At 36.8% G+C, this 23,556-nt stretch overlaps 1 protein-coding gene across 1 annotated transcript; it reads left to right on the top strand.

The window, feature by feature from the left end:
• The first annotated feature begins 264 nt into the window (after positions 1 to 264).
• Positions 265 to 19,838, top strand: ANXA1 (annexin A1). Its single transcript, XM_049896043.1, has 13 exons — positions 265 to 364; positions 8,155 to 8,234; positions 8,331 to 8,439; positions 9,654 to 9,748; positions 10,812 to 10,925; positions 11,348 to 11,438; positions 11,939 to 12,018; positions 12,212 to 12,268; positions 13,843 to 13,936; positions 15,586 to 15,681; positions 16,946 to 17,004; positions 18,425 to 18,547; positions 19,478 to 19,838. Exons 2-13 carry the CDS (start codon positions 8,169 to 8,171, stop codon positions 19,532 to 19,534), a joined length of 1,041 nt encoding a protein of 346 aa, XP_049752000.1. The 5' UTR covers positions 265 to 364; positions 8,155 to 8,168; the 3' UTR covers positions 19,535 to 19,838.
• Positions 19,839 to 23,556: the final 3,718 nt, after the last annotated feature.

Consider the following 23,556-nt stretch of genomic DNA (forward strand, 5'->3'; position numbering starts at 1 on the left):
CACAAGCTGTTTAAAAAAGAGTGCCAATCACTGGATTCAGGTCTGGGGTGGCTAGCACTGTTGCTTGAAAATCTTTACATTCTCCCCGCTCTGGAAGAGGAGTGCCGAATAAAGGGGGATAAAATCTGTCCTTCCGTTTCTTTTCCTTTGAACTGTCATCTCTGACTGGTTCAGAGACTAGTTTTGCAAGGCTTGTTTCACTTTGGTTTTGGGCAAGGCTGGGGCAGGCAGCCAGTTACTAACTTCTGGTTGCTAGGTGTGGCCTCTTTTCAAATCCTATAAAGACGGAAGTCCAGGGCTCCACTTCTAGAGTGAAGCACTCAGAACAGAACCTCTCTTGTGCTTTGGAAGAAGACAGAAAAAAGTAAGCTTTGGTTTTCCTTTTAGTTCATTTTGATTGTTTTAAAAACTTTTCCTGTCACTACGTTAAATGTTACTGCTTCTGTAGACTATTTGACGAGTTGCATTTAAGATATTCTAAGAAATCTTTCTGTAAAATGACATTAGGCACTTATATTTTGGAATTCACAAATTGCATTGCTTTGCTATACTTAGTTAAGTAAGAAAGACAATTTTTTAAATATGCTAAATTTCCTTAATACGGGCTTATTGTACTTCCAGTGGGTTACCATGGAAAAGAAGGAAAGAATGTGTTTCCTCCTGAAAGTTATGAGTTTCCAAAGAGCTGTTTGTGCCTCAAATGGAAATCATGGTGGGAGAGGGACACTTGTGGGGAGCCAAGAGAATAGGAGTGGCAGAGGTGGGTTGCAGGGAATTGCTTCAAAGTAGCAGGCTTTTCATTATTTTATTTTCTTCTTCTGTAAGGGGAGCTAAATCGATTCAGACCTCATAGTGGTAATCAAGCCCATAGTAATTAACATTTTGAAATTCATGTTATGTTTACCTAGTGCAGTGTGAATAACAGTGACCGCTTTTTGTTCATTTTATAGAAGAGGGTGTGGCCACATTGATTTCCTTATAGTCTCTGTGTCATAGGCTTTTAAAGTGCTGGTCTGCAAACATGAGGGGAGAGAAAGGAAGTATTTCCTGGGTGGTGTCAGATAAGTCATCCCATGGAAGTTCCAGTGGAGCCCTCTATAATTTATTCTATTTGATAGCATTTAGGTACTCGTTAGCAATCCTGGTGGCACAGCGGTTAAGATCTCAGCTGCTCACCAAAAAGTTGGCAGTTTGAATCCACCAGCTACTCCTTGGATACCCTGTGGGGCAGTTCTATTCGGAAACCCTGGTGGCGTAGTGGTTAAGTGCTATGGCTGCTAACCAAGAGGTCGGCAGTTGGAATCTGCCAGGCACTCCTTGGAAACTCTATGGGGAAGTTCTACTCTGTCCTATAGGGTCGCTATGAGTCAGAATCGACTCCATGGCAGTGGGTTTGGTTTTGGTTTAGGTACTTGTTGCTGAATGAGCTAATGGCCATAAAGCTCCTTAGAAAAGCAAAAAGCAAACCTGAAGTAGAGTTTTTAATGGTGTCGAATATATTTGCAAGAATGAGAGATTACAAATCAGATCCATATATCTGACTATTGTTCATTACAAATGTTCCTTCAGGAATTTTTCTCTTAAACCACTCTAAATGTTAAATGAATTGTGCTGATTTCTGACTTTGTAGTGATTGCTAGTTAAGAAAGCTGTGCTTTTGCTTGCCATGTTTATGCCTCAAAATATGCAGGGACTTTGGAAAAGCAATGTTCTCCTCTGTCGCCAGGAATGTCTTTTGGTAACTGTAAGACAGGGCGCAGTGCAAATGCTTTCAATGCAGTAAAATGCTAGTTTCAAATTCTGGAATGGCCTCTTTCCCAGAAGTTATGTTACCACCCTAGCCCCAGGCTCAAGCACGTCTGGCAGATACCAACATTTGGCTGATGCTGAGAAAATAATAATGACGTTATTAAGGAACCAACTAGAGTTTCATGCTTGTTAAATACTTATTCAATCAAAAGGCCTGCAAAAGTTGACTTCTGTATATGATGTTAGCTGACTAAACTGGTTGTTTTTAACTCTTCCTAAACCCATTAATCTCTGATGTATATTTAAAATCAGAGCCAAACCCATGGCGCTATTATTTTTTAAAGATAAAACATAATTAGTTCTTGGAGTGAACTCTTCCTTTTCTTTAAAATGGGACAGGTTTTTATCAAGATCAGAACAGATCCAATTTATATTAGGCCTTTCTTCATTATGTTAATTTTCTCTACCTCTGTCCTCTTTGAGTGGAATTTATGACTGGTGTTTATCATATTACTTCACAGCTATAATGAATTCCAACTCTGTCATTATACACATGAAAAACCTCTGGAGAAGTTAAGTATTTTCTTGAGATGATATAGTCAATTAAAGAGAACCAGAATATGACTTAGAACTCTTCAATTCTTGTATCTTGTAGCTGTGGGTGGAAAATGTTTGTTAATTAAGTGTAGATATGTATGGGGGTTGGAAATATAGAAGTCATGACTTCCTAAAATATTAGCACCGATATACCATTTATTCATTCAATAACACTGACTAATATACTAAATACCAGGCATTTTGTCAAAAATTGGAAGTAGATAATGAATGGTATATTAATACTGCCCTCATGGAGCCCTGCAAGGGAATATAAATAAGTAAATTAAAAAAAAAAAAAAAGAAAGAAACAATAACACAGAATGATGGAGGCTAGTGTGGGAGTGCAAACCATTGTCATTGAATCAATTCCTGCTTATAGCAACCCTACAGGACAGAGTAGAACTGCCCCATAGTGTTTTCAAGGAGCGGCTGGTGGATTCAAACTGCTGACCCTTTAATTAGCAGCCAGGCTCTTAACCACTACTATGCCACCAGCACAGGCAGGATGTTTTGGGAGAACACAGAAGATCACCCAACTAAGTGCTGCGGTACGAATGAAGGCTCTCTGGATAATGTGATGATGTCTTTGCTGAGCAGTAACTTAGAAGTAGCAATTAATTAGGCCAAGGGATGTGGGTGTGAAAGTGGAAACAGTATTCCAGGTAAAGGAAACACCCCTTATCCAAATACATAGAAGCAAACATTCATAGGTTACCTCTGAAGTTGGTTCTTCATAAGCCATGCCATTATAGAGTCTAATTGCCTTCTCTCATGTGGGTAGGTGTGGGGGAGGACTTGTGAAGTAGATATACCAGAAAAAAAATGCAGAGCCAAAGTATTTTAAAATAAACTTCCTTAGGACTGGGCTGAAACTGCCATAGTCTCTAAGGGTTGGCTGCTAATGATTTGATTCTCAAGTATGGACTATTAAAAATTATGTCAATCTTGTCACTGTCTTTTTGGTCACTAGTTTAAAAGAATATACACAGACTTTGGAAATCAGAAGGCACGAAGCTATGTCTTGATTCTTGCCATTCACTATCTGGAAATTTGCCTGAAATTAATTACACTTTGCTCTCCTAACTAGAAAATAGCGATAATGATGTGACCCTACGGAAGCGTTAGCAGTTGCTGTTGCTATCACTGTAGAATTCTGATGGTTCAAGCTTATAACCAGCTGGGCATTATAGACCACACAGTTCAGCTTCCTCTGTCACAAATTCTAGAAGTAGCCTTTCATGAGACCAAGATGCAAGCTGAGATTAAAAAGAAGAAGAAAAAAAAGAACTTACCCTTTTGAAATAATTTCGAGCCTTCAGAAAAGTTGCAAGTATATTATACTAAATTACCATGTACATTTTACCTGTATTCCCCCAATCGTTAACATTTTACCAAACTGCTCTATCATTCATTCTCTTTCCTCTATGTTTTTTCTCTGTAACATTTGATAGAAAGTTGCAGCTATGATATCTCTTTGCCTCTAAAGACCTCCATCTGTGTATCCAAAAAGACAGGGAAACCCTCTTACACAACCACCAAAAAAAAAAAAAAAAGAACCTTTGCCATTGAGTTCATTACAACTCTCAGTGACCTTATAGGACAGGATAGAACTGCCCCATCAGATTTCCAAGGCTGCAAATCTTCACAGAAGCAGACTGCTGCATCTTTCTCCCGCTGAGTGGCAGGTAGGTTGGAAGCCTTGACCTTTGGTTAGCACCCAAGCGCTTAACCGCTGTGCCACCAGTGCTCCTCTAGACAACCACAGTACAATTATAAATATCAGGAAGTTAACATAGGTACAGTAAGCCTTAGTGTTCACAAATAGTCTAGCTGGCACAATTGCTAATTTAGTATTTCTGTAATATCGTTATCTTAGGGCTTAGCTGGGAGGGATTCCTCTCTAACATCTTGGGTGTACTTTTTATGAGTATTTGTTTTCTTTCAATCCTTGCTGCATAAGATGAAGAGAGCTCTCGTAGAGCACAGAAATATACAAAATATGCTAATCTCTAGAAAACTACACATTGACCCGCAAGTAACCTGAGGTTGGTAGGCAGTGCATATTAAAAAAAGATCACTAATTAGAAAAAATGTGGAATATTGATCATTTCTATATAGGTCAAACTATATATAAATGGCCAATTTTATCTTCAAATTGGATCATGTTAAGCACTGAGATAAACTTGGTTTTAGAGTTTATTGGTAACTAAATAATACTGAGTCAAAATAAGGTAATAAAATGGGCTCTTAAATACCTAATGCAAGCTTTTAATATTGCAATTAAAAAAGAAGAAAGAAAACCTTTTGTGAACTCAGAGGGCTGTTTATTTTTTCCTGACCGTACAGTTCTATTTTCCAGACCAGGTCATTCTCTGAATAGTAATATTCTCTGCCATTTGTATAATGTGTGACAGTCTACAAAAGATTTTTGCAGGTATTATTTCATTTATAGTAAAGCAAGCGCTACCTTCAAGTTGGTGAATGGGTTTTATTAAATGCAAAAGACTGGTTTTCATACACAGTATAGATGCTGGACTTGACAAGATGGTTGAACAATTAAATTCGGCCAAAATATTGTTCCTGTGGCATTAGTAAGGTGTGTCATAAGTACTGAGAGTTGTACCTGTCAACACATGCAGTTGGCTTTGGGCACTTAGCTAGCAGTACATGATAATATCTGTTTCTATTAGAGCAGTTTCTGACATCCCGCCATGATCTTTGTGTCTTTAAGCTTTGCTAAGAGCTAGTGGACATTATTCGGCTTGGGATTCCATTTTCTTCTAATTGCTTTCCTGAGAAAGTATCCATTCTAGTACTTTCATTTTCTACACCAGGCTTGTAGCCATCCAAAATAGCTCAGACTAAAATCTAGGAACTTGGAAGACATGTTATAAGGATCTGCCTCCTCTACGGACTCTTCTGATGTATCAAATAAATTACTCACTCCCTTTATTTTTGTTATTTTGTGATATAAAACTAATAGAACAATATCATTATTTTCCTAGACTTTTTCACATTTTTTTTAAAGAAATTGATCAATTACGCAAGTCATTTTTTAGAAGGGGAAGAAGCTAGTGGAGAAGTTTTTGTAAAATTTTCATTCATAATATTTTGTAAAAATTTCATTATAAACCGTATACCTGTCAATATCCTCACTCAGCGCTTTTGATTTCTTTTGTAGTTTATCTTGTCTAACTGACATGTTGTCTAAGTGTGTAGTTATTGGAAAACGTATTTCTGTAACTGATAGAAAAGTACCTTGCTAAGTGACAAATCCTATCCCTCAATTTAAGGCTGCAACTTTATCCAGGGCCTAGATGAGATGAGAGAAAGGGAAATTTAGCATCCTTGAAACTTTGCCAGGACTGGTATGAAGTTTTGGATGTGCCGATTAAGCAGTTAAGCAGTTGGAATGTGAAGCTTTATGTGGCAACAGCGATTGTACCGGATTATGGGTGTAACGGGAACTAGAACCTCATGCCAAATTGTACATCATGGCTTTACTTTATTGATTGCTGGTGAGAAAGATTGCTTTAAATGAACGTGCAGTATATTGGTTCTTCTCGCAGATGACAGAATAGCAATTTAAATAATCCCCGTGATAATCAAAGAGGAGATAGTTTGTGTTTTGGATATTATTTCCCTTATGTATTCCATCTCATTACTTGGAGCTGCAGTTATTTTTCAGCAGGTGTGGACTGAAATACTTTGTCTGAGCATGCTGTTAAGGAATCAGGTTATGAGTTTTATGCCTCATGAGTCATTTAGCTTCATATCAGAAATTTAAAATGGCCCCAGGTTGTCCTTCCAACTTCTCTCACATGTTATCTATGATGTCGCCTCTAGTTGGATAAACCCAAAAGGTACGGAGAGATAGATCAGTGTGTATCTTGAGAATGGGCTCTTAGAAACATTTTCCCAGAGAGAAATGTTCACTAATGACTTTTTCGGAAACCCTAGTGGTGTAGTGGTTAAGTGCTATGGCTGCTAACCAAAAGGCTGGCAGTTTGAATCCACCAGGTGCTCCTTGGAAACTCTATGGGGCAGCTCTACTCTGTCCTATAGGGTCGCTATGGGTCAGAGTCGACTCCGTGGAAACTGGTTTGGTTTTGGGTTTTTTGGGGAATGACCTTTTCAGTGGATAAAACAGAGAACACACTCATTTTGAACATACTTGAGGTTTAAAAACATTCATGGTTCATTAAATAAATCTATTGCCAAACCAAGATAACAATGCAAGAGATTTCCTTTAAGACAGAGTTTGCTAAAAGAGAACATGCATGTCGCAACAACTTCACTGTAACGCTCCCTGTTAGGGCAAAGAATCCAGTATAATTTCTTTCCAGTTTTCGTTTGTGTGTTTTGGGTGAGAAAACACATAGAACTACTATTTAGATACTTCAAATAGGAAGCTATGTGAGTATAGCAATTATCCCAAGTACTAAAGTAATTTTGTACACAAGAAATGGAAAAAGAAAAATTAACAAGGATTCAATAAGAAATATACTGGGTATCTTTTTATGTATAGTATTTTGAGTCTGAATCCACTACTGCTTTTTTTTTTTAATGGATTTGACCTTACAAATGTAAACATTATGCTTTCTGTATACCCACTGTTTTTCGTTCAGGCCCTCATTAATCTTACATTGATGCTCTAATGGCCTACTAAATGGTCTCCAGTCTTCTGTCTTGCCTACGTCTTAGCCGTCCTCTGTGCTATAAACAAAAATGATCTTTCTGACATATACATGAAATCATGATACTCTCTTGCTTAAAATGCACTAATATTTTTCCAAAGATCTGGGGCTACACTTACACCTTTTTGTTAGAGCCCCTGACAATGTTACTTGTTCCGCAAAGGTCTTGCAATTTTTAGAACACGACAAGCACTTCAGTTTTTCTGCCAGGTTAATCATGCCTCATTTCAAGAGAAGCTTAGATCTGCTCCGACCTCCTCTAGGAAGTTTCCTTAGCCCTTGAGTGTGTTCCCACGGAGAGCATACAATGGCTTTAAATTCTCGAGAGCAAGGAATGATGTTTTAATTGTTTTCATACTTCAGTGCTGGGCATACAATGAAAATCAATTGCCAAGTTGAGTTGATTCTGACTCATAGCGACCCAATAGGACAGATTAGAACTGCCCCATAGGGTTTCCAAGAAGCGGCTGGTGGATTCGAACTGCCCGGCTTTTGGTTAGCAGCTGAACTCTTAACCACTGAGGTGCCAGGGCTCCAGGCATATAATAGGTGTGTTATAAATTCAGAATGGAGTGAATCACCAGCTCCTTCCAGTTTATGTGCTTACATGTAGCAACCAACTGACCCCTAATGGTTAAAACTGAAAATGCCAAGTTAAGAGTCAAGCTTTTGAGTGAAGACTATGGGTTTTGGTTAAAGGGTAATATGTTCCTTTAACAAAACAAAACATAAAAACCAACAACAACAAATACAAAAAACCTTACTTCTATCATCATGATGTTCCTAAGAGTCATCTTGGAAAGTGAAGACAAAGCTATTCTAAATATTGGGTGGCGTGTCTGTAAAAGGAGCCTTGGTGGTGCAGTGGTTAAGTGCTTGGAGGCTAACCAAAAGGCCAGCTGCCCCACCTCCCCGCCACTCCCCAAGAGAAAGTTGTGGCAGTCTGCTTCCTTAAAGATTTACAGCCTTGGAAACCCTGTGGGGCAGTTCTACTCTGTCTTGTAGAGTTGCTATGAGTCACAATTGACTTGGCAGCAACAGGTATTTGTAAAAGGCATGTGTGTGTAATGGGTTTGTGTTTTGTTAAAGCATTTACTTTTTTTTTTCCCAGATACTTCTTTAACAATGGCAATGGTATCAGAATTCCTCAAGCAGGCCTGGTTCATTGAAAATGAAGAGCAGGAATATGTGGTAAGTAACATGACAATAAAATAACTTAGTTACAATATTAAAATAGAAAGTAATATTGTGTGAATGGAAGTTAATGTGTTTCTCTCTCATGCACAGAAAACTGTGAAAGGATCCAAAGGTGGCCCTGGGTCAGCAGTGAGCCCCTACCCCACCTTCAATCCATCCTCGGATGTTGCTGCCTTGCACAATGCAATAACAGTTAAAGGTGATGAAAACAGTCCCCTCCTGGACATTTCACAATGGATATTGGCACTTTGGGTGATTGAAATGACTATCCAAAAACACACATTTGCAATGGAAAGAATCTTTCATTTTGAAGTCACATGATTTCTCTCTTGGATGAAGATAATATTTAGGGATATCCATACCAGCTCATTTTTAGCAGAACCCCAATAGTGAAAGTAACACCTCTGCTCACCTTTAGGGTTTTAACTAGGACCAAACTCTGCAACACCGAGGGCCAGAAAAAGCTGCCTCTTCCTTTCTCAGACAAATGATTGAAATGGCATTCTAATCAGTTCTCTGACATTTTGTGTAGCAATCAATTTTCTAGGCTGATAGAATTTATATTTCTTTGTTTGTTAAACACTTAGCTTGGAGCATCTTTCAATATTAATATAAATTTTTCCTAGAAAATGTCATTCTCATAACATAATCTCAAGAATAAGGGCAAAGTAATTTGTTAAGACAAATTTATATTTGATTGTTTTTTTTTTTTCTTTTTAATGGTAGCCTGGAAAATGCTATAAAGCAACAAAAACTAGTTTGAAAAAATAGTTAAATAAGCAATTAGTTCTGGTCATGATAGACATTAATAGTTCATGTTTAATACTTTACTTTGGGGGTAGTTTACATTCAGAAACTGGACTTTCAATTTTTTCTTTGAAAGAGTATATGATGCTCTTGTAGGTAAATATTCTGAGCAGAAAAAATGTGATTGGAAAGACCATTCAGGCAGAAGAATAACTTGATAATGAATCATCATATGGCAATTATTGATGACGACATGATTTGTTTTTCAAAGTCTGTTATTGTTGTTAGTTGTCTTTGAGAGGGTTCCAGTTCATGGCAACCTTATGTATAACAAAACAAAATGTTGCCTAGTCCTGAGCCATTTTCATTACCATTGGTATGTTTGAGTCCATTGTTGCCGGCACTCTTTATTTTGAATGCCTTCCAACCAAGGAGGCTCACCTCCCAACACTATATCTGACAGTAGTCTGTTTTGATCTGTTAGGTTTTCACTGGCTAATCTTTGGAAGTAGATCAGCAGACCTTCTTCCTAGTCAGTCTTAGTTGGAAGCTCTCCTGAAACCATGGTTGACACAGGCTGGTTTTGAAATACCAGTAACAGAGCTTCCAGCATCATAGCAACATGCAAGCCACCACAATACAACAAACGTGGCCTTTTATTTCCAGGTGTGGATGAAGCAACCATCATTGACATTTTAACTAAGAGAAACAATGCACAACGCCAGCAAATCAAAGCAGCATACCTCCAGGAAAAAGGCAAGGTAAGCCATGGTGGTAAAGATGCATAGTTCATTTTAATAATACTCATGCTTAAACATAGACCCTGAAGCACAGTTACCTGGTCTTTGAGTCTCTGCCTACTGTCTTCCCATTATACCTAAGACCAGGATTTCAGTATTTATCCCCTTTATTGCAATTGAATCAAGTCTAGTGAACTGATTGACTATTAATATATTGGTTGCCTTGGTGTAAGCTCTTTAACAATTTGGTGTTCTTTTTTTTTTTTTTTATGAGAGACAAGTTTTTAATTTGAACACAAGAAACATCAAGGTTAGTTGGCAATAAAGAGTATGTTCTGGTTCAAATATATCTTCCGCTAACAAACTGAACTATTTAATGTCTAATGTGAAATGTAGAACATAATTCTACTTTAAATACAAGTTTTGTATCTTTTACACCATATATGGGTTATTGTTTTTTAGGTAGTGCAATTAGAAGACTATATAATATTAACATCTAATTATATTGTTTGAGTCATGCAAACCTCACATATTGGAAAAATTATTAATACATAATTTAAAAAGTATTCTTATTACTGTTTTGATCTGTATATGTACATAAAAAAAAAAGCTCCCTACATTTTCAGCTTTGCAAATTCTTCCCTGAATAAAGGATTGAGAATCCGATCCTAAAAGAAGTTACCAATGTATTCAGTAAATTTCATTCTAATCATGCTAGCTGTAAAAGATTAAGATAGAATTCCTAAGTATCTGAAACAATTTTGTATGTGAAGTAAACAAACAAACAAGCACACCCATTGCCATTGAGTCAATTCCAATTCATAGGAACCGTATAGGACAGAGTAGAACTGCCCCATACAGTTTCCAAGGAGCACCTGGTGGATTCAAACTGCCGACCTTTTAGCTAATATCATAGCACTTAACCAGTACACCACCAGGTTTTCCATGTCAAGTAAAGGGGCTGTAAAAGACGGTTGAGTTTAAGATCAGCAGTGTGATTACCTCAAGGTCAGGTAATGCCGCATTGCTGTATAACCTAGCACATTACTTATTAGAAGCCCTGATTTTAATTTATTCTTTATAGCCCCTGGATGAAGCTCTGAAGAAAGCCCTCAAAGGCCATCTCGAGGAAGTGGCTTTGGCTCTATTAAAAACACCAGCCCAGTTTGATGCTGATGAACTTCGTGGTGCCATGAAGGTAAACTGCCTGATTTAAGTAAAACATCTTTCCTCGGGAGAATGTGTAGTTCAAGTCTGTCTACGCCTACTGTTGTATCCTCAGCATCTCATACAATTCCTGTCAATCGGCTGGAAATGAATGAGTGAATGAATGAATTAACAAATAAACGTTGGCACAAAGGACTGTGCTGCTGTCCACCCTCCTGGTGACATCACTGTATGAGTCATATATCTGCATTTTTTATAACTTTACCTAAAATGGTGGCTATAAACTAATTTTGTTTTAGAGCAATAGAATTCAGTTTATTGTAATTATTAAATACGATAGGTAAAACTTACTCAGTGTCAGACTCAGATAAATTTTGGGACACCTACACTAGGTGATCCCCTTAAATGAAGATCTTTCTACATTTTTTTTTTTTTTCTTCCTTTTTACTTCAGGGCCTTGGAACTGATGAGGACACTCTAATTGAAATTTTGGTATCAAGGACCAACAGAGAAATCAGAGAAATTAACAGAGTCTACCGAGAGGGTAAGTTGCAATGTCTAACAATCTGCAATGGAAAACATTTTGTTTGGAGACTTTTATTTGTTATATACTCTTTTCAAAATAAAAGACGAAGGATTTTTTGAACAAAATGCACCTGAGATTCTGACTCATAGCAACCCCATGTGTGCAGAGTAGAAATGTGCTCCGTAGGGTTTTCAAGACTGTGACCTTCCAAAAGCAGAATGCCAGGCCTGTCTTCTGATCTACCTCTGGGTGGGTTTGAACTGCCAACCTTTTGGCTAGTAGTTAAGCACTTAACTATTTGTGCCACACAGGGACTCCTTCCATTGCCTTTCAGGAAATAATTTTGATGATCCAAAATTTCACCTGCTCCGATTTTTCTATTTTTATAAAATAATGATAATATATTTAAATGTATTCTGTAAGTCATTGAACATTGTGACATTGCGATTTCTAAGCCAAAATAGATGTCAGGTATCATTATCATCAGTTTAGAGCAAAACATATTTTGTGTTTTTCAGAACTGAAGAGAGATCTGGCCAAAGACATCACCTCAGACACGTCTGGTGATTTTCGGAACGCTTTGCTTTCCCTTGCCAAGGTATAACTCAAATACTTTATGAAATAGCTTTTTTACGAAGAGTAAAATTTTAGATGTGAGCTCTCTCTAGAAATGAGTAATTTACTCTATTTTTCTAAAAAATATCATTGCTCTGATTTTAGGAAAATCAGGTAAATTATGTGATTCCATGCTAGACAACATCTTACAATAGAATTTTTTTTTTTTTTTTCAGGGTGACAGATCTGAGGATCTTGGTGTGAATGATGACTTGGCTGACACAGATGCCAGGGTAAGCCGGTGTTGACAGAACACTGCTGGAGTCATTGTCCTACCTTAGCAGGGGCTGCTACTTGCTGATCCCCATATCAAAGTAAATCTAAGATCTTCCAAGAGGCCAACAGATCCTTAATGTTCATTCCTTGAATGAGACACACCTTCCTGGATTTGAACAGCCCAAGGGAGGAAAAAAAAAAAAAAAAAAAAAAAAATTTTAAGTTTTCAGTAGATCCTGTTATTCATAGAGCCAGAGAGGATGGAAAGAGAGTTTGATTTGTCATTCCCGAGGACTGAAAGTTTGAGAAAACTCTTAAGTTTTCATTTACTGGGTACAAAGAAAGGGAAAAGTCATTTTTGATTCAGTAAAGTAGAAAGGGTAAGCACATCTAGCAATCTTTTAACAGCAACCATCGGGATGGCTTATGGATGTAAATTGAGATTGTAAAAATATTACATTGATATAATAATGTAAAGTAAATTGTCATAATGAATGTATATACTTTTAAGAATATGTTTGCATACAGTTTCAGTTAGTGGGACTCCTGGTTATTTATATGCTAATCGTGAGAAAAACTTTGCCATTTTAGGACCTGAGATTTCTGCTTTTAAAACAAATTATAAATTGCACATGTCTTCCTCATGGGAGAATATTCTCTGTATAAATTAATGGAACTGAGTTAGTAGGCATGGAAATTTAGTTCTCCACTCCCTCCCCCGTCACTGTACCAGCACATTATCTTGCACATAACAAACATTCATTAACTGTTTGCTGAACAAATGCATACGTGTTAGATTTGTTTGCTTCCAAATTCTACAATAACTTCTTGTGTCCATGGGAAGCTCTATCACTTTAATAGAAAGCCTGCAAGCACGTCAAAGTACAAAAGTTAGCGTTCGAATAATTGTCTATAATAAAAAGAATATTCCTATTTACTTGTGGTACTTCTGAATTTGCTTTCCATTTTAAGAGTATCAGGACTATTAGATAGATATTTACAGAGACCACATGGATTAGTGTGACCCAGAGAGATGATGGTAATTAACATTTCAAAGTTAACAGGGTATGCTTGTGACAATAGAGCAGAGATTACCTTGTTCATAAGGAAACTCTGTAGTTTAGTAAAGGTAAATTATTTCTTTAAGATGACATAGCTATTAAGTTGCAGCAGAATTTCAATTGAGAAATTCTAACATTAAAATCCCAAATCTAGGTTATTATTGAGTTACTGATTTATTAGTACCGTTTGCTGATCATTACTTTTAATGATAATGAAATATGTTGTAGAGTCCCTTGGCATTGTCTTGATATAGAGCATGATATTAAAGGAATTTAATTCAGCAAACATTTATTCTGCAAACATACATTCTGTCTCTAGTGTTTGCAAGCACCTCGGGAGATACTGTGGAAGATACTTGACACATAAAACGTGGTCCCTGTATTCAAAGAACTTGTAATTTGAGTGTTGCCTGCTCTGATTGTATGGGACACAAAGCACCTGTCCAGCAAATCTTTGAAAAGACTGAACATTTCTATGCAGATATGATTTCAGGAAATAGTCAAGTGTTTATTTTTGTGATTCTTGTCAGGCCTTATACGAAGCAGGAGAAAGAAGAAAGGGGACAGATGTAAATGTGTTCAATACCATTCTTACCACAAGAAGCTATCCCCACCTTCGCAGAGGTAAAAAGAAAAAAAAAAAAAAAAAAAGTTGATGTCTGGAACCTGGTTATGTAAAATGCACTTTTATTTTTTGAAAACAAATAAGGGCAAGGAAAGAAAGAAGTCTTACTCAGTGTTACTCCTACATTAAATGGGTGGGGTGCCCTGGACCCGTTATTGCTATCTGTCCATTAGTCCAACCTTACGTGGCCACCATTTTAATAGTATTTGAAACACATTTTGTGACTTTGGCATGTGGAGCTTGATTTTATTCTTTTCACTCTTTCTATTTCCCCCACAAGACTTGGGATAGATGCAACAAAAGACACACATGCAACAGAACAGATGATATTACAATTAAAAAAAAAAAGTCAGGTCTAAGTGAAGAAAAGAGATCTGGTGGTGTAGTGGTTAAGAGCTAACCTGCTAACCAAAAGGTCTGCAGTTTGAATCCAGCAGCCACTCCTTGGAAAGCCTATAGGCTCACTGTGAGTCGGAATAGACTCCACGGCAGTGGATTGGGTTTTGTTTGGTTAAGTGAAGACAAGAGTACGTAGGCGCTCTAGAAAACAAAAACAAGTTCTTGTCCTTGGGCACATGATCTGGCTCTGAGCCTCTTGGAAGCCAAGGCAAAGGGAAAGTCCTGATGATTAAATGAAGTCCATTTCATAGCTCACTGGTTTCTAATTTTAAGTTTAAGAGAAATTTACTACATAGATCTTTATATAAGGGAAGATCTATTTGCCTTGGCAGTTAGGTCTGCTGTAGTAAATGTTATGGTTGCCAATCACATGCTGTTTTAAATAACCTTCGACACTTGCAGAATTTCCCCAAAATGAACAGGAGTAGCAAAGAAACTATGTGAGTTAATTTTCTATAGTCAGGGCTTCGAACTGGTTGTTCCCAGTGAAACCTTTGCTGAGAATTTGCATTTCCACCCCAGATACACTAAATCAGATTTTACATTTTAACAAGATCCCTAGGTTATTCTTATGTATAAAAAATTTTGAGAACCACTGCTTTGCTAGTGGTTCTCAGAATTGGTCCCTAACCAGCAGCATTAGCATCCCTTGGGGACTTGTTAGGAATGCAGATTATCAGGAGGGGTTTGAGCCAGAATGAACCAGTTCAAAGCCCTGTCTACGGTTCTGGGAGAAGATAAAATACCCACACTGTATTGCGGGGAAACCCTGGTGGCATAGTGGTTAAGTGCTACGGCTGCTAACCAAAGGGCTGGCAGTTCGAATTCGCCAGGCGCTCCTTGGAAACTCTATGGGGCAGTTCTACTCTGTCCTGTAGGTTCGCTATGAGTCGGAATCAACTCGACGGCACCGGGTTTGGTTTTGGTTATTTTATATTGCGCGGTGGTTAAGAGACACGGCAAACTATGGCTGCTAACCAAAAGGTCAGCAGTTCAAATCCACCAGCCACTCCTTGAAAACCCTATGCAACAGTTCTACTCTGTTGTATAAAGTCTCCATGAGTCGGTATCGACTTGATGAACTTTTTTTTTTTTTTTTTTAATGCTTAGTTGGATAAATAGCTTTAAAAAATATGCTTTGAAGATCAGTCATCTCAAGGAATTTTTTGGGCCAGTTGTCGTAATTTTACTCAAGGTTGCTAAAGAATAGGATGTTTTGCACACCTTTTAGTGTATGTGTAATATTCAGTGTTTCAGAAATACACCAAGTACAGTCAGCATGACATGAACAAAGTTCTGGACCTGGAGCTGAAAGGCGACATTGAAAACTGCCTCACAGCTATCGGTATGTAATCCTGAAGCTGTAAGATTTTTATAACTTGAAATTGTATTTTCAATGATGCACCAGACTTAAAAAAATAAAATAGAACAACCGCCTCCCCACTACCACCAAATATTCAGATATAGTACATCTATATTGTAGATGAAGACAACATGTAAGATTAAGGCAAAGAATATTTAGCTAATGGTGTCTGAGGACCTTCTTAATAATAACAGGTATTATTCTCTTTGGAGGGGTGGAAAGTATTTATTGAGCACCTACCATTCCAAGCACAGATCCAGGCTGGGCACAGCACAGGAGCAATTCAGAGTGGTCATTAAGAGCATGGCATTTGGAATTAGACAAATGTAAATTCAAATCCTGGCTCTGCCACTTGCTAATTGTATGATCTTAGGCAAGTCCAGGAGACTCTTGATTCAGTAGGTCTGGGGTGACTTCTGGAAATCTGTGATTTTTAAAGTTCTTCCAGGTATTTAGTTGAACACTCAGGATTAAAAACCTGTGTTCTAAAGCAGTACTTCTCAAATATTAATATGGACATGAATCTTCTGGAAATAAAGTTAGAATTCAGATTCTGATTCAGCGGGTCTGGGGTGGAGCCTGGGATTCAGCATTTCTGATCACATTTTGAGTACCAAGGTATGGAACTTTAAGACTTGACAAACTTGTTAGTATTTTATTTGGGCAGCTACTTTATATTTAAAGCCTGTCCTATCCTAGGACATTATTTTTTATTACAACATGAGAACATACTTATTTCTATGCTAACATCCCTTTAACCTACTTGTTCCCCTGTGCCCAAGGAGAATATACTCAGAACAGCAGTAGTTATTGAAATTGCTGCTGGGGTGGATTAAAGTAATGGGAACTAGGTGATGGTTATCAGGGAAAAGAATATTCAAAACCACAATGTAGAGAGTAACAAAGTATCTTAATATAAACCCACTATCCCTTATTTGCAAACCCTGGTGGTGTAGTGGTTAAGGGCTACGGCTGCTAACCAAAAGGTCAGCAGTTGGAATCCACCAGGTGCTCCTTGTAAACTCTGTGGGGCAGTTCTACTCTGTCCCATAGGGTCGCTATGAGTTGGAATTGCCTCAACGGCAACAGGTTTTTTTTTTTTAATCCCTTATTGGGGAGTGGGGTGTTAGGAATAGGAATAAGAACTAGAAACTTGGTAGTAAAACTGTAATCCATGTTTCTTTTGAATGTGTGCTTCATTTGTGTGTACAGTGAATATGTCAACTAAAATTTATCTCTCTTACAGTGAAGTGTGCCACGTGCACACCAGCTTTCTTTGCTGAGAAGCTTTATCAGGCCATGAAGGTACCATTCTACTTATATGGCTTGCTTAGGGGAAAAATGATTATAGAGTGAAGATCAGAAAATCTCATACTGTTTAAAATCATACATATTTTAATATTTTCCCATTAAAAAAAAAATAATCCTTCTTTTATCCAATGCAGAGGTAATTAGAATAAACTTTCATTAGATCTAATTTTTTTTTCTTTCTTTTAAATAGGTAAGATTGTAAGGTGAGCTTTTAAGTCAGTACAGGAAGGGTGATAAACTTCCTTTTTTAATGTGTGATTTTAGTAACCAATTTCCGCTAGGGATGTTAAGTTTTACAATCTCCCCCTTTCTGAGTTTCATTTGCCTTCTTTATTATTCTTGCCTTTTTTTATTATTCTGTCTTTCATGTCATGGATTAATGGTTGAATTTTTTAAAATGTCATTCTATGATTGCTTAAGTAGAAGATGCTATTAAGATATTTTTGAGGTGCCACTTCAACCATTTCACGTTTACTTTATTCTCTAACATGCATGGTACTCTATATGATACCACCTGCACATTTATATTTGAGCCCCCAAATGAAGTTACATTTGTGTTTCCTTTGCAACTCCAAAATAAGGAGGCCTTCGGAGATATCTAACTGTTCAATTAATATTAAGGCATCTAGATGAAATGATAGATGTTGTAGTTTATACCAAAGGTAGCACAGTCTGCCCCCACATCTGCTTTTGTCTAGGGGGCATATTAAGATGGGTCATGAGGAATACGTGGTGATATTGGAGAGCAGAAGATCATTGACTTCAGACTTTGGAAATTAATGCAGCACTTCTGTCAGCTAAACAAAGACCTGAAGTTTTAGTAGGCATTAGCCAGGTGAGGGCAAGAGTGGAAGAGATGAGGAGATAAAGGAAGGATGGTCTAGCAGGAGGAAACTCCATGCATGAAGGCTTGCAGGCAAAACATAGCATGATGCTTGCAAGAAAATAAACAGAGTGATTGTGCACAGTGGAGGAAGTTGTAGAATTAGGCAGGGGATTTTAAGCCAGTAAAATGAATGGTTTCCATCCTAAGAGCAATAGAGGACTAATAAAGAGTTTTAAATAGATGGCGTACCTGCGTGATTAGATTTGAAAGTTTAGGAAGTTGACTTTATTTGTAATTATTTAATAGTTTAGATAGATACAGGAAAGATTGGATGGTTGGAGACCAATTAGGAGCTTGTAAAAGCTCTTTGTGCATACTACTAATGTAGCAGTTGGTTTCTTGTCATTTCATTATCACTTGTGTAAAGTACATGTGTGTATGTGTGGGGGTGGGGCATGTATTTTTATGAGGAGATTGCTTCTCCATGGAAACTATATGGGTGAGCCAAAGGGCTACACTTTAAAATCCACATCCTGCTTTAGTAAGAGTATGTTCTAAATATGAGATACCATTATTTGTTTTAAACAGGGTGCTGGAACTCGTCATAAGACATTGATCAGGATTATGGTTTCCCGTTCTGAAGTCGACATGAATGACATCAAATCGTTCTATCAGAAGAAGTATGGTGTCTCTCTTTGCCAAGCCATCCTGGTATGTTGTGATTTTCATAATGCTACCCCAACAAGTGACAGCTCTTTTTGCGACTTCTTCAAAGAGAAAGGCTAACTTATTATATCTGTAAATTTCATATGTAAGATTAATTCATTAAATTAGGATGCACGATTGACAAGTAAATTAAGTTTTCCCTAGCAAAATGCTCTTGTAAGTTTTGTACTGAAAAATTAGACACATTTTTCAACCAAAGTAAGTTATGGAAATATTTAGTTTCCCATGCATAAATTTCACAATCAAATATTTTAGAGTTTTTGCTAGTATAAATACATACCGTGATATATTTTGCAGAGAATATTGGCAAGAGGATTAGAAATTTATTATTCTGAATTTTATTTTTTCCTCAATTTTATCACATGTAAAATGTGTAAAATACATATGCAAGTTATCTTGTTACAATGTTAAAAAATTAAAAGAAAAGTCAAGGGTTTTGAACGTATTGAAAGACGGAAAACAATTTCAATTCAATTTACTATTATGCTGGACAATTAACATCTACCAAGAAAAAGAGAGAAAATCATAGGCTTAAAACTTTCTTTCTGGTGAGTGAATTTCGTATTTCCTCACATACAATATGAGATTATAGTGTGTTGCACTTATTTAATTTTGTGTGATATTACATTTCATTCTTGGAAAATAATAGCTCTAATACAAAGTATACTCGAAAGCTGAATCTTAAAAGCTAGGCCTTTTATACAATAACCAAGGGACAAATATCAGTTGTCTGTTATACATATTATTAAATTAACTGAATGGTATTTTTATCAAAAAAAAAAGGTTCCAGATAATTGTTTTTACTATGATGTATGATCTATAACCATTAAGCCTACTAATACTACAATTAAAAATGTATTGGTTTTGGTTTTAGGTTGCATTAAATATACTTTTTTTTTTTTTTTAAATCAACAGGATGAAACCAAGGGAGATTATGAAAAAATCCTGGTGGCTCTCTGTGGAGGAAACTAAACATTCCTTTGATGTTCTCAAGCATTATAACCAGAAGACTTTTTAATAAGATCTTTTCATACTATATCATAGGCTTAGGTAGAAAAGTTTCTTTGGCAGTATTATGGTCTAGCTACCTGCCTTCTGGAAAAATATAGCCTATAAAGAAAGCATTTTTATATCACAATTCTGTAAAATGGAGATAAGGCTTTTTGTTTTTAATGTATTTCCCCCAAACAATAAAACTCCATGAACAAACTGTTCTAGTAACATTACCTGAGAAAGATGTTTAAGTAGCTGAAAATACAATGAACTTAAAGAACAATTGGTGTGTCGTTGCCTTTTCTACTTGCTCTCTTTTTTTTTTTTTTTTTAAATGTATAATGTATTGTTTTAATTTGACATCAAGGGACAAGAGCCTGAATCCTAAGTTACAACTATAATGAAATAAATTTCACATGTTGAATTGAAGAAAATGTTCACAGAATTAGAAAATGGACCCCAATCAGAAAATGGACCCAGATATTATCATTTGGGTGCAGACCATCCAAGGATGTCTCTGTATAATAAGGGATTTAGTGTACCAGCATTATAACACTGTACATTCTGCTATAGATCATGAATCAGTTTAAAGATGAAATGACAATACTGATAAAAATTTCTCACTTTTTGAAAACGATAGTTGCAAGTTTAGTTTTTCTAGGAAATTCTTTGCCAGAGTGCCCGTACCATTTTACTTCCCCACCAGCAACATATGAGTGATCCAGTATCTCCACAGCCTCACCCGCATTTGATGGTGTCACTATATATATATTTTTTATTTTAACATTGTTTACTGTTTTAGTTGTTGAATTTTGAGCATTCTTTATATATTCTCCATACCAGTCCCTTGTTGGATATCTGGTTTACAAATATTTTCTCTCAATTTGCAGCTTTTCTTTTTATTCTTAATGGGTTCTTTTGCAGAGCAAAACTTAATCTTAAGGAGGTCCAACTTATCAATTTTTTTTTCTTTTCGGGATCATGTTCTTGGTGTCACATCTATTTACTCTGCCCAACTTTAAGTCCTGAAAATTTTCCCTTTTTTTTTTTTAAGTTTTATATATACATATTTTTTATAGTTTTATAGGAGTTTTGCAGTTTGTTTTACATTTAAGACTGTGATCCATTTGGAGCTAATTTTACATAAGCTGTGAAACTTAGGTTGAGGTTTATTTTTTTTTGCTATGGCTGTCTAATTGGTCCCCTACCATTTGTTGAAAAGACTATCTTCCTTCTCTTTTGTACCTTCGTCAAAAATCAATTGGGCATATTTGCATAGGCCCTACTTTAGTATTTTTAATATTTATAGTAATTGGTAATATAAAATCTTTCAGCTTCCTGTGGTCCAGGAACAGATAGTAGTATTTAGTTATGGCCTTTATTCCAAAGATAGTAGCAACCATGCTACTAGCTCTCTTTAAACAAAATCAAAGGGGAGAGTTATTTTCCAGTGAGAGTCATCTTCTTTGGGCACAGAACTGGATAAAGCTGGTAGCTTCACTTATTTATCCCTAAATGACTTGGGTCAAATGTTTGAATTTCTGATTATCCTCAGCTGCATTCAGGGTTAACCTTCCTTCACTTGATTGCAGCTTTAATTCCCTTGACCAGTGCCCTTCACTTTCTTTCATTCACACCTATCTCATGCATCATAGGCAGGGGCAGATTAACCAGTAAACAAGGTAAGCACAAGCTTACTCGTGCTTACTTATTAATCTGTAGTGAACAACTTCACCTGTTTTTTACTACAGCAATGCTGTGGTGAAACCCACGTGAAATCGTTCACTACAGATTAGTAAGTAAACACAAATAAGCCCATGCACGCCTTGCTTATTGGGCAATTCATCCCTGATCATAGGAAACCGTTGTGATAACTTTACCTGTAACATGCCTTACAATCTGGGTTTGGAATGTACACTGCCTGTTACGGTCTCTGGATTTTTTTTTCTTTTTTGGTATTATGCTGTTACATGGGATATCTCCACTGTGTGCTTGATTAGGAAGAAAAAGCACCTGAGTGAGAAATCGGAGGAAATCTAGGGCTGCTACACTGAGGTGGGATGGAATTTATCATATATTTTAATCAGATCTATCCTAAAAAGACAGTCAAAATGGTATGACTATTTCTGCAAGTCAACAAGAAGAAAAATATGTCGTTAAGAGTGCATCCTCACTTCTTCCTCTTCTAAATTAATTTTAAAGAAACTTCCTTTCTGGCTGTGCTCTCTTTCCCTTCCTCCCTCTTCCTCATTCATTGTCTCTTTTCTGCTCTGCTCTGTACCCTGGAAGGTGACTTCTAAAGGCTTCATTACACAGGCTGCCTTGCCTTCTGACCTTTGGCTGAATTCAGCCCATGGGGGAATGTGACAGGAGACAAGAAATCAGAAGGCGATATCTACTCCTCCTGTTGAACCTCCTTAATTCTACAAGGTCTTATTAGCAACTGTATCTTTCTACAGTTACAGTTTCTACCATATGGTCCCTTGTCCGTGGCTCCAGCTTTCAGCTCTTTCCTCTCCTTGCCCCATTGGTTGTGGGATTCCTGCTGCTGCTGGTCTCTGGAAGTGGCAACACTCCTTGTTAGTTTCCTTAACCTGCCCATGCAGCCTGTAACTCGTCCTTTAATTAAAATTATCATCAAAAATCCCAGCTTGGTATGCCCAGCCCGTTTCCTGATAGGACCCTGTCTGATATATATTCCAAAAGTGCTTACCTTGCCTATTTTATCAAAAATTACCTAAGAAGCTCTAGACTAAATTCCAGGTACTAGGTTAGATAAGCATATGTACAACTGAACAGGAGAGCCGCCTCAGTAACTGGTGGTCTAAGGAAAAATTTTGGAAGATAAAAATATTTAGTTCTTAACTTTTGGGGCTTAGAATATATCCAGAGAGCTAAAACCATGCCAAGGACATTAATATGATGTAATAAGGGTTATACTGGAGACACATATAAATTATTTTAGAAAGATAAGAGAATAATGGGACCAGGAAAAGCTACAAAACAGAAAATCCAAAGGATTAATGGTGTATCATCTAGTTGACTAATAGTATTTCACCTTGTTGAATGATTGAATGAATAAACTGCTTTATTGAAAAGCTATCATAGATTAAAAACTATTCCTAGATGCTGTTTTAAAACTACATCAATTTAGTCCTCAAACAAACCTGTGAGGGAGGTGTGACTTACTATTCACAGAAGAGAACTCTCAAGTTCCCAGGGGTCACTTGACTAGCCCAAGTTCACATGTGCGAAGGAGTGAACACAAATTTGAACACAAGTCTTCTGACCCCAGGTATATTTCAACAAGGTTACCTATGGGAAGAAAGAAATGAGACGGAAAGAGAACCTAACCCAGATACTAAATCTTTTGACAAAAACATTAACAATAAATGCCCAAAAGTGAAAACTAAGATGTCCACCTTTGTTTACAATTTTGGTGGGTTTTTTCTTTTTTTTTTTTTCCGATTAATCCCATATACAAAATCATGAAAGACAATTTCACATAGTTAATTTTCTTTTATAGTAGCATATTCCTCTTTAATGACCAAATTTAAATGGAAAATAAATGAGAGCTGTAAATATTAACTGTTAGAAAAAATGTATTTGTTGTCAAGGTTTAGGAGAAAGAGAGGAAGAATAAGACTACAGCCTCAGAATCCATGAAGACATTAAAATTAAACATGAAACTAAAGAAGCTCTGGTGGCATAGTGGTTAACAGTATGGCTGCTGATCAAAAGGTTGGCAGTTCAAATCCACCAGGTGCTCCTTGGAAACCCCGTGGGACAGTTCTACTCTGACCTATACGGTTGCCGTGAGTCGGAATGGACTTGATGGCAATGGGTTTTTTTTTTTTGTTTGTTTTTTGGTTTAAGAAATAAGATTTTATGAGAGGAACATTTCTCTCGATAAACTGTGGAGCACATTTAATTTTTGACAGTATTGTACATTAAGTGGTTACATGGTTAAACTCTAAAAAAGCTCTGGAGTATGGTCGCTA

This window comes from Elephas maximus, chromosome 9 (assembly GCF_024166365.1).
Source record: "Elephas maximus indicus isolate mEleMax1 chromosome 9, mEleMax1 primary haplotype, whole genome shotgun sequence".
NCBI classification, from domain to species: Eukaryota; Metazoa; Chordata; class Mammalia; order Proboscidea; family Elephantidae; genus Elephas; species Elephas maximus.